The sequence below is a fragment of the Rattus norvegicus genome, chromosome 10 (assembly GCF_036323735.1).
Source record: "Rattus norvegicus strain BN/NHsdMcwi chromosome 10, GRCr8, whole genome shotgun sequence".
NCBI lineage: Eukaryota > Metazoa > Chordata > Mammalia > Rodentia > Muridae > Rattus > Rattus norvegicus.
In genome coordinates, this window is record NC_086028.1 from 71,558,310 (window position 1) to 71,574,038 (window position 15,729).

General features: G+C 42.0%; 2 protein-coding genes across 5 annotated transcripts in view; both read right to left on the minus strand.

Moving 5' to 3' along the window:
- The window catches only part of LOC134480843 (large ribosomal subunit protein eL21-like), a 1,068,210-nt gene that overhangs the window by 950,141 nt on the left and 102,340 nt on the right, over positions 1-15,729 (minus strand). The gene's annotated exons all lie outside the window — the stretch shown is intronic.
- Ints2 (integrator complex subunit 2) overlaps positions 1-15,729 on the minus strand; it is a 47,509-nt gene that overhangs the window by 29,289 nt on the left and 2,491 nt on the right. For 3 of the 4 annotated variants that reach the window (XR_005489890.2, XM_008768072.4, NM_001100630.2), the window contains exons 4-9: positions 13,012-13,114; positions 11,606-11,719; positions 9,583-9,713; positions 9,175-9,348; positions 4,913-5,139; positions 3,555-3,680 (exon numbers count right to left, since the gene is read on the minus strand). Coding sequence is in view for 3 of the 4 variants with exons in the window: in XM_008768072.4 (XP_008766294.1) it covers positions 3,555-3,680; positions 4,913-5,139; positions 9,175-9,348; positions 9,583-9,713; positions 11,606-11,719; positions 13,012-13,114 (875 nt within the window). In the remaining variant the exon portion in view is untranslated. Of the gene's footprint in view, positions 1-3,554; positions 3,681-4,912; positions 5,140-9,174; positions 9,349-9,582; positions 9,714-11,605; positions 11,720-13,011; positions 13,115-15,729 lie in introns of those variants that run through there. The other variant, XM_063269393.1, reaches the window with a different exon arrangement.

Below are 15,729 nucleotides of genomic sequence, written 5' to 3' on the forward strand. Positions count from 1 at the left end.
TTCAAGACTAGCCTGGTCTACATGGTAAGACCCTGTCTCAAAAGAACAAAAATAAACAAACAAAAAAAATTCCTTGAGCATCAAAAAGTCAGAAACCAAGTTCTAAAATCTAACAAATTAATGTATCTTTTAATTCAAATTTAATTTATGAAAATATTTTTGGTAGAATTTTAAATTTTAGTCAGAAATTATTACTAATCACAAAAACTAAGAATATGAGCTCAGCATATTTAAAATGGCTATAAAAATAACGGTAATAACTTTAAGTTTTTTTTCCATTTATTATTTACTTATTTTGTGTGGGTATGTACAGCAGGACACGTGTGTAGAGGTCAGAAGACAACTTGGTGTCAGGCTCGGTGGCCAGTGTCTTTACCCACTCAGTCACCTCACTAACCCAACGGCAGTAATAACATCTTTAGAACAATCATCATACTTAAAATTAAATGGCACTCTGACTTTGGCTTGTACACAAATGTCACAGCTCTCTTCCACCTCTCTGCAAGTAAAACAGAGAACAACTGAACAGTGTGCTTCTCTCACTACTCCAAGCTAAGAACGTTTAAAAGGCCATTCATTTCTATACATAACACTGCTCAACTATCCCTCAGTCACTCCACTAAGGCAAGACAGTGCTGTATGGGCCATGCCTGGAGGCCGGCCAGAGCCAGTGGGATCCGCCTCTGCGGGTATGGATGGTGTTTTTTTTTTTTTTTTTTTTTGGTTCTTTTTTTCGGAGCTGGGGACCGAACCCAGGGCCTTGAGCTTCCTAGGCAAGCGCTCTACCGCTGAGCTAAATCCCCAACCCCGGATGGTGTGTTTTGAAACCTAACTGTCTGAGCTGTAGTCCTCCCACCAAACACCCGGCTCCTCAGTGGAATGAGGTAACTGTTACAAAGGGCCCGGGGAAAACGCCTGAAGCACACAGCTACCACCACTTGTACTTGATTTGACTCACATACTTTCCTGAACAAAACACGTTTCTAGGTTGGTGGAAAGGCTCAGATGGTTGAAAAACAAAAACAAAAACGAAAAACCCACATGAGTTTGACCCCTGGGACCTGTGTGAGGGAAGAATTGACTCCCACAAGTTGTTCCAAGAACCCTACGCACATGCATGGCACATGCGTGCCCACACACGTATACATGTACACACAAAATAAATAAATGCAATAAAAGCTCCTTAACAAAAAGCCTTAGAGAAAATCAGCAGCCTTCAAGGAATCAAGGGCTACTATAACAAGGAAAGTCCAGTATCAGGAATCAGTCAGCAAACAATCTAAATATTGGGAGGAAACCAGGAGTTAAAGGACAATCTTAACAACACAGCAAGTTCCAGACAAGATTCTCTACAAAAATCAAAAAACCAACAACAAGGAATTAAGTGAATAAAGGAATAAAGAACAAAAAGAGAGCTCTCAGGAACTAAGCCTGCAGTGAAGACAGAGCCTGAGAGCAGACAGCGAAAACACCTGTAAGGGATTGTGGTGATGGCGGGATTAACTGCTAAAATGCTAAGATCGCCAAGCTACACCAAAGTGTTTTATGGTAGTTTTCAAAAAGAAGAGCAAAGCACAGAGAAAAGTATGAGATAAGAATATCCAGGGGTTGGGGATTTAGCTCAGTGGTAGAGCGCTTGCCTAGGAAGCGCAAGGCCCTGGGTTCGGTCCCCAGCTCCGAAAAAAAGAACCAAAAAAAAAAAAAAAAGAATATCCAACAGTTGGTTGCTTCTGAAAGATTCACACAGGAGGCTGAGACACGGAGACCCCAGGGGAAGACACTAGCAACACAGCAGTGCAGGGACATCTCCTTCAACTAAAGGGCACTGGTTTCCAGTTGGAAAGGACCCACTGGGTGCCTCCAGTGACAGAGCAGCAATGCTTGTGAAACCCAGCACTGGAAGGCTGTGCCAAAGTACTGCAGTAAATTCCAGGCCAGCCAGAAAGACTGAGAAGAAGCCACACAAAGGGACAAGGAACTGGAATGACTTCAGACACTGACAACAAAGCAAGAAGTTAGGAGACAACGGAACAGACACACACTTTCAAAATCCTCAAAAGAAATTATTCCCTGCTTAGAATTCTACATGCCATTAAACCATTTGCCAAATGTCAAAATGGACGCATTTTCAGAAATCCACCCCTGCTCTGAAGAATTTACCTCCCACATGACTGCTTTCTAAAGATGCAAAACGAAAATCTATGCCTGTGTACAGCTGTAGAACACTAGGTACAAAGGAACCCAGCCAAGACTGGAGCAGACAACGCTGCTGTGGGCAAGACTTAGGAAACAGATCAGACCAACAGACTGTACTGAGTCAGACCGGATCCAGAGGACATTCAGCCGCAGCTTGTTTCTGTGTTGTTGGGTTTTGTGTGTCAGTGGTTTTCTTGTTGGTATTTTGAGACCCTTCCTTCTTCCAATGTCCTTATATAAGTCTCAAAACTGTGTACCACCACACCTGGATCTGGGACTACGTAGTCTAGGCTGGCCTCAAACACACGGCAGTCCTCTTGTTTTGGTCTCCTGTGACTTGGGATTAGAGGCATGAGTCACCACAATCAGCAAGATTTAGTTCTGCAGTTTGGAGTTGAATTATTACTACACAGAACACCAAGAAAATTTAAAGCAAAACTGCAGCCAAACCTGATAAGCGGAGTTCAATCCTTGAAGCCCACATGGTAGAAGAAATGAGTCCTTCAAGTTGTTCTTTGACCTCCATGCATGCACCATAGCAGCATGCACACACACACACCACACACACACACACACACACACACACACACACACACACACCACACACACACACACACACACACACATAGACCACACACACACCCCACACACATCACACACACACACACACACAGACCACACACACACCCCACACACATCACACACACACACACACACACACACACACACACACACACACACACACACACAAACACTGTGCTAACTAAACACCTAATAAAAAATAAACAAGTAAGAAATAAGTAATAGGGCTGGAGAGGTGGCTCAGCGGGGTTAGGAGCACTGACTGCTCTTCCAGAGGTCCTCAGTTCAATTCCCAGCAACCACATGGTGGCTCACAATGTAATGAGATCTGATGCCCTCTTCTGATGTATCTGAAGGCAGCTACAATGTACTCATATAAAGTAAATAAATAAATCTTTAAAAAAAAAAAGAAATAAGTAATAAATTTTTTACAAGTTTTTAAAAGTACTATTAAAACCCAAAACAACTCAAGAACCAAAAGATATTACCTCCAAGGAAGGAAAAAAGTAGAGAAAGAATTACAAAAGTAGAGAAAGCCTTTAACAATGTTCGGAAGAAACTTTGACAAAGACTAATAAAATGGCTAGCATTCAGTAGACACTGATACCTTTTATTGGCCGGTTTCTGTGGTGAACCTGTAATAACATGTTATATGCCCTTTGTGATAGCAACACTCGTGCTAGGCAAACATGTTACCTACACTACACACTCGCCCCTATGCAAACACTTAAATAGAAGCACAGTTGAGAAGGCGGGTGACTTGCACAGCATGATACCTGACAAGTGTGGAGAAGGCCAGCAGCATACAGAAGGACAGCGAAACGAAGCGAACCCCGGCGGGCGTGGCGGGAGGCCGGCTGGTCATCAGCTGCAGCAGCTGCTCGGCTTCCTCTTCAGTTGGCCTAAAAGTGCAAACAAAATTTGTGTGTTTGTTTGCTCAGTAAACAAGCAAATTTTCCAACACTTTAACCCTTCACGTACAAACTTTTTAGTCTCACTTTATAAAACTACATCCAATTACTTACTTTTGTATATGTGTGTACACGTGCACGAGCATGTGAGTTGTATGTGAGTAGTGCACATGAATGTACGGGTGTTCGTGTCTGGGCATGCATGCAGGAGCAGAGGAGGGTGCTCTGTCTTACTGCCTCAGGTACAAGTTAGCTGCTCCCTCTAGGCTTGCTAACCACAAGCTCCTGGGGTGTGGTCTGTCTCCTTCACATTCACAGGAGGTGATGTCACAGACATGCTCAACCATGCTCAGCTTTTTAGACGAGTGTTGGAGATTTAAACTCAAGTCATCATGGTTGCAGAGCAAGCATTCTTAACCCTGAGCCATTACCCCAAGCCCAACACCTTCACTTTTATTAGCTAATTCTTTCTTTTCAATTGTCTCCTTTTTGAATGAGACATTTGATTTAAACGACGTAGGATTTGCCACAGAGAATAGCAAGTTGAATTACTCTGTTGTCTGTGTAAAAATCAAATAACAAATAAACAGGGTTCTGTGACCAACAGACTTCCAAGGAAGTAATAGCAGAGGTCATAGACATAACAAGCACATATTATTTATGTACAGTCATACGTGTACTTAAGAGCTCACAGCAATCTGCATTTCATGCAGCTATGGGTTAATGGGTTGTAATGACGTGATCTGAACCAGACTGATGGGCCGGCCAGCATTTGCTTAAGTGAACTGTCAGACCTGAAAGGCACACGAGCTGGAGACACAGTGTTCAGAGACCAGCTGAGAGCAGTATTCCAAAGGATTGGTACAGTAACTTAGAACTCGTGTTCAAGAAGACAGCCTGTCAATTCTAAAGGATCTCCTTCAACTGGGCCCAGGTATGGTATGTAGTGGCTCACTCAAGTGTGGTAAGTCACAGGATCCTTTACACTGTCATTAAAAACTTAGACACTACTCCTGTCCCTCTGATATTTGCATAATTCTATTTGTAACCAGACTAAATTAGATCAAAATATTCCTTAATGACAGTTGGCTTTAATACCTTCAATCTTGATATAAGCTAGTAAGACTAAGACCTGAATCCTCTTAATGAAGGCCTTTTGGTCAACTTCTTTGAGATTAGAAACAAGAAGAAAAAGATACAGAAGGAAATATCAGATTGAGTACTTGAGTCCAGCAATCCCCATCAAGGCACAGTATAGACGTAGGAGTGCGCTGGCTTTGACGACATGCTCTTCTTTCAGCCCCGAGTACACCGACACAGTAGGCTCCATCTCCACATCGGCTTCCTCCACAATACGGGTGCTCCTCACTGTGGGGAGAATGCCCATCAACTCCAGAAGAAGCTGCCTTCTCATCTGCCAAAGCACCGAGCCGCTGTTCTCCCTTCTTCTCTGTAAGAAGTGTGAGCCAAAGGAAGAGAGGATGGGGCAGTTACTAAATTCAAAGGAAGCTGAACAGACCTCATCACATGAGCACTTGCAGCTGACCTAATGTGAGGAGGGGAGCCTGTTATAACTGCAGTAAGAAAACTCAAAACTTACTCATCTACTCACCCCAGCTTGCACTGACTGCAGAGGAAAAGCTAAATTATTGCGGTTGGGTTGTGAATAGTAATCAGAGGTGCCTTAGCTGAGTGTTGCCGTCCACTCTGAAGACAGAGGCAGGGGAGCTGCTGGAGGGCGGCCGGTCTATATGGCAAGTTCCAGTACAGCCAGACTGCAGAACAACAACTTCTTTAAAAAATTCAAAGTAGGGCTTGTGAATGGCTCTTACTTAAGTAAGAGCACTTGCTGCTTTGCAGAAGACTCAGGCTTAATTCCCAGCACCTATACTGTACTTCCAAGCCTTAGGGCAGTACAATTGCAAGCCTGGGTTTGGAGAGCCTGAAAGCCTCTGTCTTAAGCTCTAGGGCTACCACTAATTACACTTCATGGCACATTAGCTAACCTCCCTGAACCCACGTTCCTTCTTGACAAGGAAATAAACAGTAGTATTATGCGCCTTTAGAGTCATGATTGAGAGTCTGTACCTCCAGAGGCAGCACCCCAGCCCCGCTCTCCAGGCAGGGATATTTTAGTCGTCATTCACTCTTCAAGTCTAACACTGTACTTGACAAGAGGCAAGCACTCAATGCTTACTAAGAAACCAACAAAGAAGGATCACACACAAGAAAGGAATGCTAAACTACAAAGGGAGTGGCATTTCCTTAGGCAGGTATGGTGGCAGATAACTTTAATCAGTGCTTATTCTGACGACTGCTGTCAGGGAAAGAATAATAAGCCTGACTGAAACAGCAACGTTAAAATTCCAAGAAGAAACATGTGGTGCACACAGGACTTAGAGGAACAGAGGAACATCCTGAGTACTCAGCACACAGCCACACACCAGTCACACAATACATGTGCATTCCCTTTTAAAAAGCAAAGCCATCAACTGTAAAGAAAGTAAGTCTTGAATGTAGAATGATGTGATACCTTGGGACAAAACTAGTTTTTAACCCATACACAGGCTACTGTTTCAACCTGTGTTTCACTCTGCACCAGCAAATTCTACTCAGAAGCACAAAAAAATTGTTCTGCAAAAACTGAAGTATTCTGCAAAGATAAAAAATGGTGGAGTTAGGGGATGGTGGTGTACAACTTTAATCCCAGCGCTTGGGAGACAGAGGCAGTCAGATCTATGAGTTCCAGGCCAGCCTGGTCTACAGAGTGAGTTCCAGGATAGCCGGAACCACAGAGAAATTGTGTCTCTAAATAAATAAATGGATGGATGGATGGATGGATGGATGGATGGATGGATGGAGAAAGGAAGGAAGGAAAAGCAAGACAAGACATGACAAGGCAAGACAAGACAAAAAGTTGAGTGGGAAAGAATGCTGGCAATGGAGGCGATGCCTGTAGTCGATACCAACACTTATGAGGATTCCCTCAGACTCAGACTGGGTCAGCCTAGGCTATCACATTCCACAACAGCCTAGGGAACAAAGGAAGAGCCTATATCAAACACACACACACACACACACACACACACACACACACACACACACAGAACGAACAAACCTGCTGCAAGACACAACTCACAGGCCAGGCATGCTAGCACACCTGTAACCTTAACTGCTCAGGTTAGAAGAAGAAGCCATTCAAGGGCAATCTTGGCAACTTAGTGAGACTTAGCAGCTCAGTGGGAGAGTACTTACCTGGTATATGAGAGGCTCTGAATTCAATCTCAGGACCACAAAACATAATGCACCACACTGTTTATTAAATTATTTATTATGTACCATAAAATATATAATTTATATCAAAAGGTAAATAGAAAAACAAAATTAATATATACACACAATGGAGTATTATTCAACCTTAAAAAAGAAGGAAGTTCCTTTGTTGGAGTGTTTTCTACATGATGGAAGGGTCTCATGATGTAGCCCAGCTGGCAGAGAATATGATATGTATCTATCCCATAATCCTGCTTCTAGCTACTGAGTGTTAGTATTAAAAGTATATGTAACAATGCTTGGTTAAGGAAATTCTGACACATGCTTCAAGAATGAACCTGGAAACCATTATGTTAAGAAGATAACATACACAAAATGGCAAGTATCCTATAATGTGATTCATATGAGGTACCTACAAAGACACCCAGAATTCACACAGATCAACACCAGTTACAGGAAAAAGGAGGAGCAGGCAAGTGAATGGGTTCAGAGTCTCTAGAGCACAGGATAGAACTCATATAGCATGCTTACCCAACAAGTGTAAAGCCGAGACAACAAAAGAAGAAACAAAATCCTCAAAATAGATAATGGTTATATATGCATAACACTGCCAGGGTTCCTTATCTTTGCACACTTGTGTATGTGTGTGTGTGTGTGTGTGTGTGTGTGTGTGTGTGTACACGCATACACACAAGCTGTATAAATGTACAGCTCAGAGACAAATGCTGGGTGTCTTCCAACTCCCCACTTCCTTTATTTTTAAAGATGTATTTATTTTTTATTTATTTGACTCTGTGTACATATGTACACAGGAAAGGGAGGCTGCACAGAGGGCATCAGATCCTCTGGACGTAGAGTGACAGATGGCTGTGAGCTGCTCACTCTGAGTACTAAGAATAGAACTTGTGTCCTCCAGAAAAGCAGGAGTGCTCCCAACCGCTGGGCCACCCTTGCAGCAGCCCCATCTTACGTTTTTAGACTGAACCAAAACACGACATTCCAGCTACACCAGGACTCTCACATATCAGCTCCCCCAACATAGAATTCCGGACAACTGCTACCACACTCTGTTTTTACATGGTTGCTAGGGTTCTAAAGTCAAGTCCTTATGTTTGTATAAAAAGCATTTACCCACCGAGTCTCCAGCCTTATACTGTAAAAGTTCTGAACTGTATCTAAAAAATGAATGCAAACTTCAATATATATTTTAACACACACACACACACACACACACACACACACACACACACACATTAAATTACAGAATATAACTTACTTTGATGATCTACTGTAATAGTTCTCAAAAACCTAACATAGGAACCTAGAGCAACCCCAAATTCTTTCAGGGGTCCAGAAAGTACAATACCTATTTGCAATGTTGAGATGGTATCTTGTCCCTCCCATTCTTAGTAGGGTAAAGTACATTCTCCAAAGACCTCTACTAAACTAGACTTTGAAGAGATTTAAAAAACTGTAAAATAGTACTACTACTACTTCACTAGTTTTTTAAAAACACTTGTATGTTTTAAAAATGTGACGTTTACTAAGCACGGGGGACAGTCCTGTGCTTTTTGTAATCAGGAGGCTTAGGGACAAGTCTAAGGAAGAACTGAGGGCCAGCCTTGACTAAAAACCAAGACTGAGCTCAAAACACACATCCCCCCCAACACACATTTCATGTTTATATTTAATCATGCTTTTTAATAAACTCAATTTTTCAAAATTTTTAACTTCTAATTGGGAAATATCAAAACATATGAACATACGGCTTTCATATCCTTTTTCCTTTTTTTTAAATGTAAGGAGGTTCCTAAAGTTAAGTCTGACAAGCACTGGTCTAAAGATAGCTTTTCTTTCCTTTGTTTTCCCCTTCTCACCCTGACTTTTGTTTTGTTTTGTTTTGTAGACACAGACTCTCTATATAGCCTTGGCTGGCCTGAAAGCTGGTATGTAGACCAGGCTGGACTCAACTTCATAGAGGTCCAGTTGTCTACTACTGTTGGGTCCTGGGTTAAAGGTGTATGCTACTATGCCTGACTCCCATGGCTTTTAGTCTTGAAATAATAGCAATCCTCCTGCCTCAGCTTTCCAAGTATAGGGATTATGGTACGCGGTACCAGGCCTAGCTAAAAAGACCCTGCTAAGCAGTTTCTCCACTCTTAATAACTGCCCTGGGGAGTAAGTCTTCCCTACGTGCATACATGACTCTCACCTGTTGTCCATTTCGAATGAAGGTTCCAAACCAAGTCCTGACTTTTGCATTTGTTCCAAGAAGCAAGCCACTGACAAAGCAAACCAAGTCACTCACTCCATCTTCACAAGCTTCAGTTTTGGTATGATCCAATGTCAAAGCTACCCCAAGGCCTGGCAAGTGACATTCTTCCACCTAACGCAGCAGAGAAGAGTAAATCAAACACAATACGACATGGGAAAGAGCCAGGACATTTCATTTAATGCACCTGGAGTACAGAGGAAGAGAGCTCAACAAACGTTAGACCAAGAGGGAAGGCAGCTCACTCAGCCGGCATATGAATACAATTCCCAATTTCTACAGGGTTCTCACAACCTCAGAGAAATCCTAGTAAAACGTGCTGTCACAAAGAGACAAGAGGATCCTTACCACCATGCCCCGGACCTTCAGGGCCTGAGAAGGATTCATTCTGCATAAGAAGCGTAAGGCGTCTGTCCTGCGCCTCCCTCCAAGGCTTTCTTCATCCTGCCGTTCTCCATTTTTGATCAGGCCCCTACAAACTATTATTTAAGAGCCTCTATTAGTTTAAGCTTTGTCAAGCTTTTTAAAGTAAGATGTTATAAACCATTTTTTTATTTTTGAAAATCGACGATTTGTGCAGCGTAAACAATGTAGAAGGAAGACCCTGAGAACCTGATAGTATTTCAACAGAAACCAAGTCAAAAGGAGCAAAGGACTGAAATAGTCCTTAGGGAATGACAACCTGGGGACAGGGCCTAGTCATACCTGCTACTATAAACCCACAAGGACAAAGGTAGTGAACAACTAAATATACTCAAGCTGGCCATGAGGCACAACTCTACTCACAGCATTAGGGAGCTGGGGGAGAATCTCTAATTGGAGGCCAGCCTGGACAACATAGCAAAATCCAGGCAAACTGGAGCTAAATAGGGATTCAGTGTCGAAAGGAAAACAACAAAACCAGGGCTGAACCAGGGCTGAGCCAGGGCTGAGCCAAGGCTGAGCTGGGTGGAAGAGCACCTGGCTAGCACTGATGAGGCTCTGCAATCAATTCTGAGGAAACAAAACAATCAGTGCAGCCTAGTAACAAGGCTGTGATCTGACCTACTCCAGAGTCTGAAGCTTACGAGTCTAAAGATCACAAGTCCAAAGCCTGCTTGAGCAGCGAAGTGAGTTTAAGTCTAGCCTGGACATCTTACTGAGCCTCTGTCTCAGAATAAGAAAGTTAAGAGACAGATGAACAGTGGCGGAGGGCTTGCCAGATACTGTGCTCAATCCCCAGTACTGAAAATAAAAGGTTGTTTACTTTTAAAATAAATTTTAGCAAAATATTTTTCCTGACAAAATCCTGGGGAAAACTGTTGCCAAGAAATAAATCTACCCTTCTAAGCTCAAAGGATAACTCATTGGCAGAGCAAGTAGCTCTGGGTTCAACCCCAAACACACATAATAAAATGAAATAAAAAATAAATATAAATAATTTACACTACAAGGAACGAAGGCAATTGAATGAAGAACACCAAAAATACTAAGTACACAGATAAAGCTTTTCCCCACATTTTAAAAAGGATTTAAAATCAGCTGGGCATGGCCGAACACACGTGCACCACCACCACTGGGAATGACCAGGAAGGAGATTAACTTAAAGTTCAAGGTCACTCAGCTACACAAGACCCTGCCAAAAAAAAAAAAAAAAAAAAAAAAAAAATCAGGAAAGGGTGGGTGCTGGTGAAGTAGCTCTGCAAATCCAAATGGTTAGCACCAAGCCCTACCACAGGACACATACGGCAGAAGAGGGTCGGCTACTCATGGACGTTGTCCTCTGACCTCCACATGCACACCCATATGCAAACACACACAAACTAAACAAGGAAATAAATAATAAGAAAAAGAATTAACTAGCTAAAATACAAGCAGTACGGATGTTATTCAGGCCTTATAATACACATAAATTAAATATATGGTGACAAATGATACAAAGGAAAGAAAAGATAAAAATAGCATGGCATACCTAACCACCACCACAATTGCACTAAATGACTAATTATCTACACACTTCAATTAAAAGACGGACTGGTGGGGGGTTGGGGATTTAGCTCAGTGGTAGAGCGCTTACCTAGCAAGCGCAAGGCCCTGGGTTCGGTCCCCAGCTCCGAAAAAAAGAAAAAAAGAAAAAAAGAAAAAAAAAAAAGACGGACTGGTCTAGGGTGTAGCTTAGGCACTGGGTCCCACCCTGGCACAAAAGGGAGGGAAAACATAGCACTGAGTATGGTGCCATGCACCTGTAACAGCAGCCCCACTCAGAAGGCAAAGGCAGGTTCAAGGACAGCTAGGCTAACAGTCAAGACTATCAAAAAAAAAATAAAAAAAAAAAGGCCCCAAATATGCCAAATCAAAGTTTTCCAATATTTCATTCTTAAATTGTACTTACCTTCATTAAAACTATCAGGAACGTTGGCTACCAAGAGACACAAGAACCAGGCACCATTTCTTACATGTAGCAAGGCTTCAGCCACATCCACTATAGGAAGCAAGGAAGGGAGCTCTGGAAGAAAAACCAGCTACCGTCACTATTGAGACGTGACCCCTATAGCGTCATATGTTCAATAGCCAGACATTTCAAAGATGTCGCCAAAATGCAAGTCACTTAGGCACCAGCTCCTCAGTCACAACAGCTACACTTCAGTTACCCACAGCCACATGAGACAAGGGGAGGGGTCACTAACTGGACAGCACAACCCAGAATGCAGCAGAAGGTTCCCCGAACAGCACTGGTCTAAAAAGTTATTTTAATAAAAATCTTTTCATTTCTATATTTTCTTGTTTTTATTGTACCATATATATATGTATGTATATATATATGTATGTATTTATATATATGTATGTGTGTGTGTATATATATATATATACCCCCATTAAAAAGAATCTGAAAAAGCAAAATGTACGTTAGCTCTAATAATATATATGTGTATTTAATATATTTGTAATAAGTATATTTAATATCTAATTTTAATCCCCTCATTAATAGTTTTAATATTAACTGAAACAGAGATTTTATTTATCCCTTCTGCACTTTACTGTTTGATCAATGTATTATAAATATATATGAACTCACTAAAGTCATAAATCATTAAATCAAATGTACACTGTTAACGTGTATATAACATGGCATCCTATACAAATTGTAGAAGTCACTGAGTCTTTGTTCTAATGCTAGTCATTCTTAATTTAAACTTTTTTAAAAGACACAATGTGCATGCGGTGTCTATGTGAAGCTGTTAGATCCCAAGGAGCAGAGTTACAGCCTGGGAGTCGCCTGAACCACATGCAAGTCCTCTGGCCCAGCGGCAAGCACTCAGCTGCTGAACTCTTTCCAACCCTTTAAAATTTTAAGACATATTTTTACTAAGTAACTTTTAGATTTGTAAGGTTTTTTCGGGGGAAGCGGTATTATTTGAGGCATCATCTCACTTCGGAGACAAAGACGGTCTGGATTTTGACACAATACTCCTGACAAATGCTGGACCACATCCCCTTTTGATAATCTTTGTAAGATACAAAATACCAAATTTGAGACTGGGGAAAGAACACTGCTCTTGCAAAGGACCTGGGCCCCACATCCCATCGGGCAGCTTACGACTGCCTGTACCTCCATCCTGAGGACATCCGGGCACAGACACACACAGATACACACAGACACACACAGACACACACAGACACACACAGACACACACAGACACACACAGACACACACAGCTCTGCGGGTGCAGGAGTCACAGGGGCAGCCCAGACTCTCTGCGTGTCTGCAATGCACTCGGCTGTCAGTCAGTGAAGTACCTGCTTGTAAGATACAAAGGACATCCGCAGCCTCCTCCAAGTACACGGCGCTCTCAAAGAGCTCAGAAGACTTGAAGAAAAACTCCCCACTGCACTCCGACACCTTAGTGAGAAGAGGGAAGCAGGAAGAACAACTGAGTTTAAGGAAACTAATTGTTCTGTTTTTGAGCTCACAAATCATGAGTTTGTGTGGCAGTTGAAATAAGGTCTCACTATGTATCTGTGGCTACTCTGACCTCAGTACGTAGACCAGGCTAGCCTTTAATCTATTTACCTAGAATGGCATACACTTAGTACACAGACCAGGCTGGCCTTTAATCTACTGACCTAAGGTCCTTGCTTGTCTCCTGCTGGGACTGAAGGTGTGCTCTTCCACACCAGCTCAAGTCACCACTTACAATATGGCTACTACACTGAGACAAGGTCTGTGGGACCCTATTGGTTTTAACAGTTCAACCATGATTATTACCAAGACATGGTAGCAGTAGTCTCAGAACCACACAATGGCTACTGTTTATAATCCCAGCCTATGAGAGGCTGAGGTAGAAAAGTCTCAAGTTACAAGGCCACCCTGGCACCAGGTGGGACTGTGCCCACCCCCCTCCGAAGACAGAAGAGAGGGCCGGAGACAGAGTGTGTGGAATCCAATCCACATTTTCAGAGGTACTTAAACCTAAAGGACAAGGCAAGCCAAGAAACAGTAGAGGATGCTGTATGTATAAATTGTTGGCTAAAAACTCAATATTGGGCTACAAGATGGTAAAAGCACTTTGCCACACAAGCCTGATAAACTATAACTCCCAGGACCCACAGTGGAAGGAAGCACAGAGGGACTCCTCAAAGGTAACCTTGACCTCTACATATGTGTCAACGCATTCACAGTAACAAACATACAATTACTTTAAATTTAAATTACTTTCAACTGTTAAAGCAGTATAACAAAAACAAATTCATTTAATTATAATGACCAATAGAGACAAAGTAAAACAACAACAACAACACCAACAAAACCCACAAGAAATGACAGCTTTGAGCCTGGGACAGTGGTACATCCCAGCAATCTTAGCACACAGAAAACTGAGACAAGACAAGATCAGAAGTCTGCAGTCATCCTAAGCAAATAAGGAGATTTGTCTCAAAGGAGGAGGGGAAAGAAACTTGGGGGAGAAGACAAAAAAAAAAAAAAAAAAAAATCAAGAAAATAACCTCTATGTTCCTTAAATTTCCTATGGTAGTATGTCACCCCATTTCCTGCATGAGAACAAGGCCATGTTAGACATTAACATCACCACAGAAGAAAATGGCTCTCATCACACCCAGGATGTATTTACGAGAGATGCAAGAAAATTACAGTATGGGAAAGTTTCAATTAACCATTAGCCAAAGGTTCATGACTTAAAGTAACCTTTGTGTGTGTGTGTTTGTGTGTGTGTATGTGTATGTATGTGTATATATATGTGTGTATATATATATATATATATATATATATATATGTGTATATATACATATATATATATACATGTATTCATATAAGTGGAGATTATGGGACAATATTCAGTATTGGTTCTCAACTTTCACCTTGCTTGAGACAGTCAGTCCCTCTCCTCCATCCCCCCACCCTCCCTCCCCCTGACTCTCCTACCCCCCCATCCCCGTTCTCCTACACTCACATTGGTGTCTTGCCTATCTATGTGTGAGTTACAGATAACTGTAAGCTGCCATGTGGGGGCCGAGAACTGGACCTGGGTCCTCGGTAGGACAATTAGTATTGTTAACTGATAAGCCATCTCTCCAACCCAAAGGGTCCCTCTTTCTGTATCTGGGTGTATACACCAGGCTACCTGGCCCTTGAGTTTCCAGATATTCTCCTGTCTCCCATCTCACCAAGACCCACTAGATTACAGATGTGCACCACCACACATGTGGTAAAAGGGTTCTAGAGATTCAAAGTCAAGACAAACAAAAAAGTGCTACCAAACTTGGTAATTTCTACAAGTTGAGTTTCTTTTTGACAAATATTAGGGGGGTTGGAGAGACAAAATGGCTCGGTGGTTAAAAGTACTCCTCTCTTGAGGAGAATCTAGGTGTGGGTCCCAGCACCCACATAATCAAGAACTCCAGTTCCAAGGAATCCTATGTTCTCGTCTGAGCTCTGCACTCATAAAGTACACAGACATAGAAATATAAGCAAAACACTCATACACGTAAAATAAACAAAAATTTAAAAATTATTTTGAAGGGCCTAGAGAGATGACTCAGTGGTTAAGAGCACCGCCTGCTCTTCCAGAGGTCCTGAGTTCAAATCCCAGCAACCACATGGTGGCTCACAACCATCTGTAATGAGGTCTGATGCCCTCTTCTGGTGTGTCTGAAGTCAGTGACAGTGTACTTATATATAATAAGTAAATAAATCTTTAAAAAAATTATCTTGAAGATATTAAAAACAATTATATCAATTCCATACATACACACAAAAAAATCCTGATATATACAGAATAGTTGGGTGTGGTGGCACATGCCTTTAATTCCAGTATGAGACAGCAGAGGCAGGTGGATCTCTGGAAGTTGTAGGCCAACCTGGTCTATAGGAAAGTCAGGACCTCACAGAGAAACCCTGTCTTCCCAAAAAAAAAAAAAAAAAAAAAAAGTCACTTCAGTCTTTGAAAGAAGAACACAGGGGTTGGGGATTTAGCTCAGTGGTAGAGCGCTTGCCTAGGA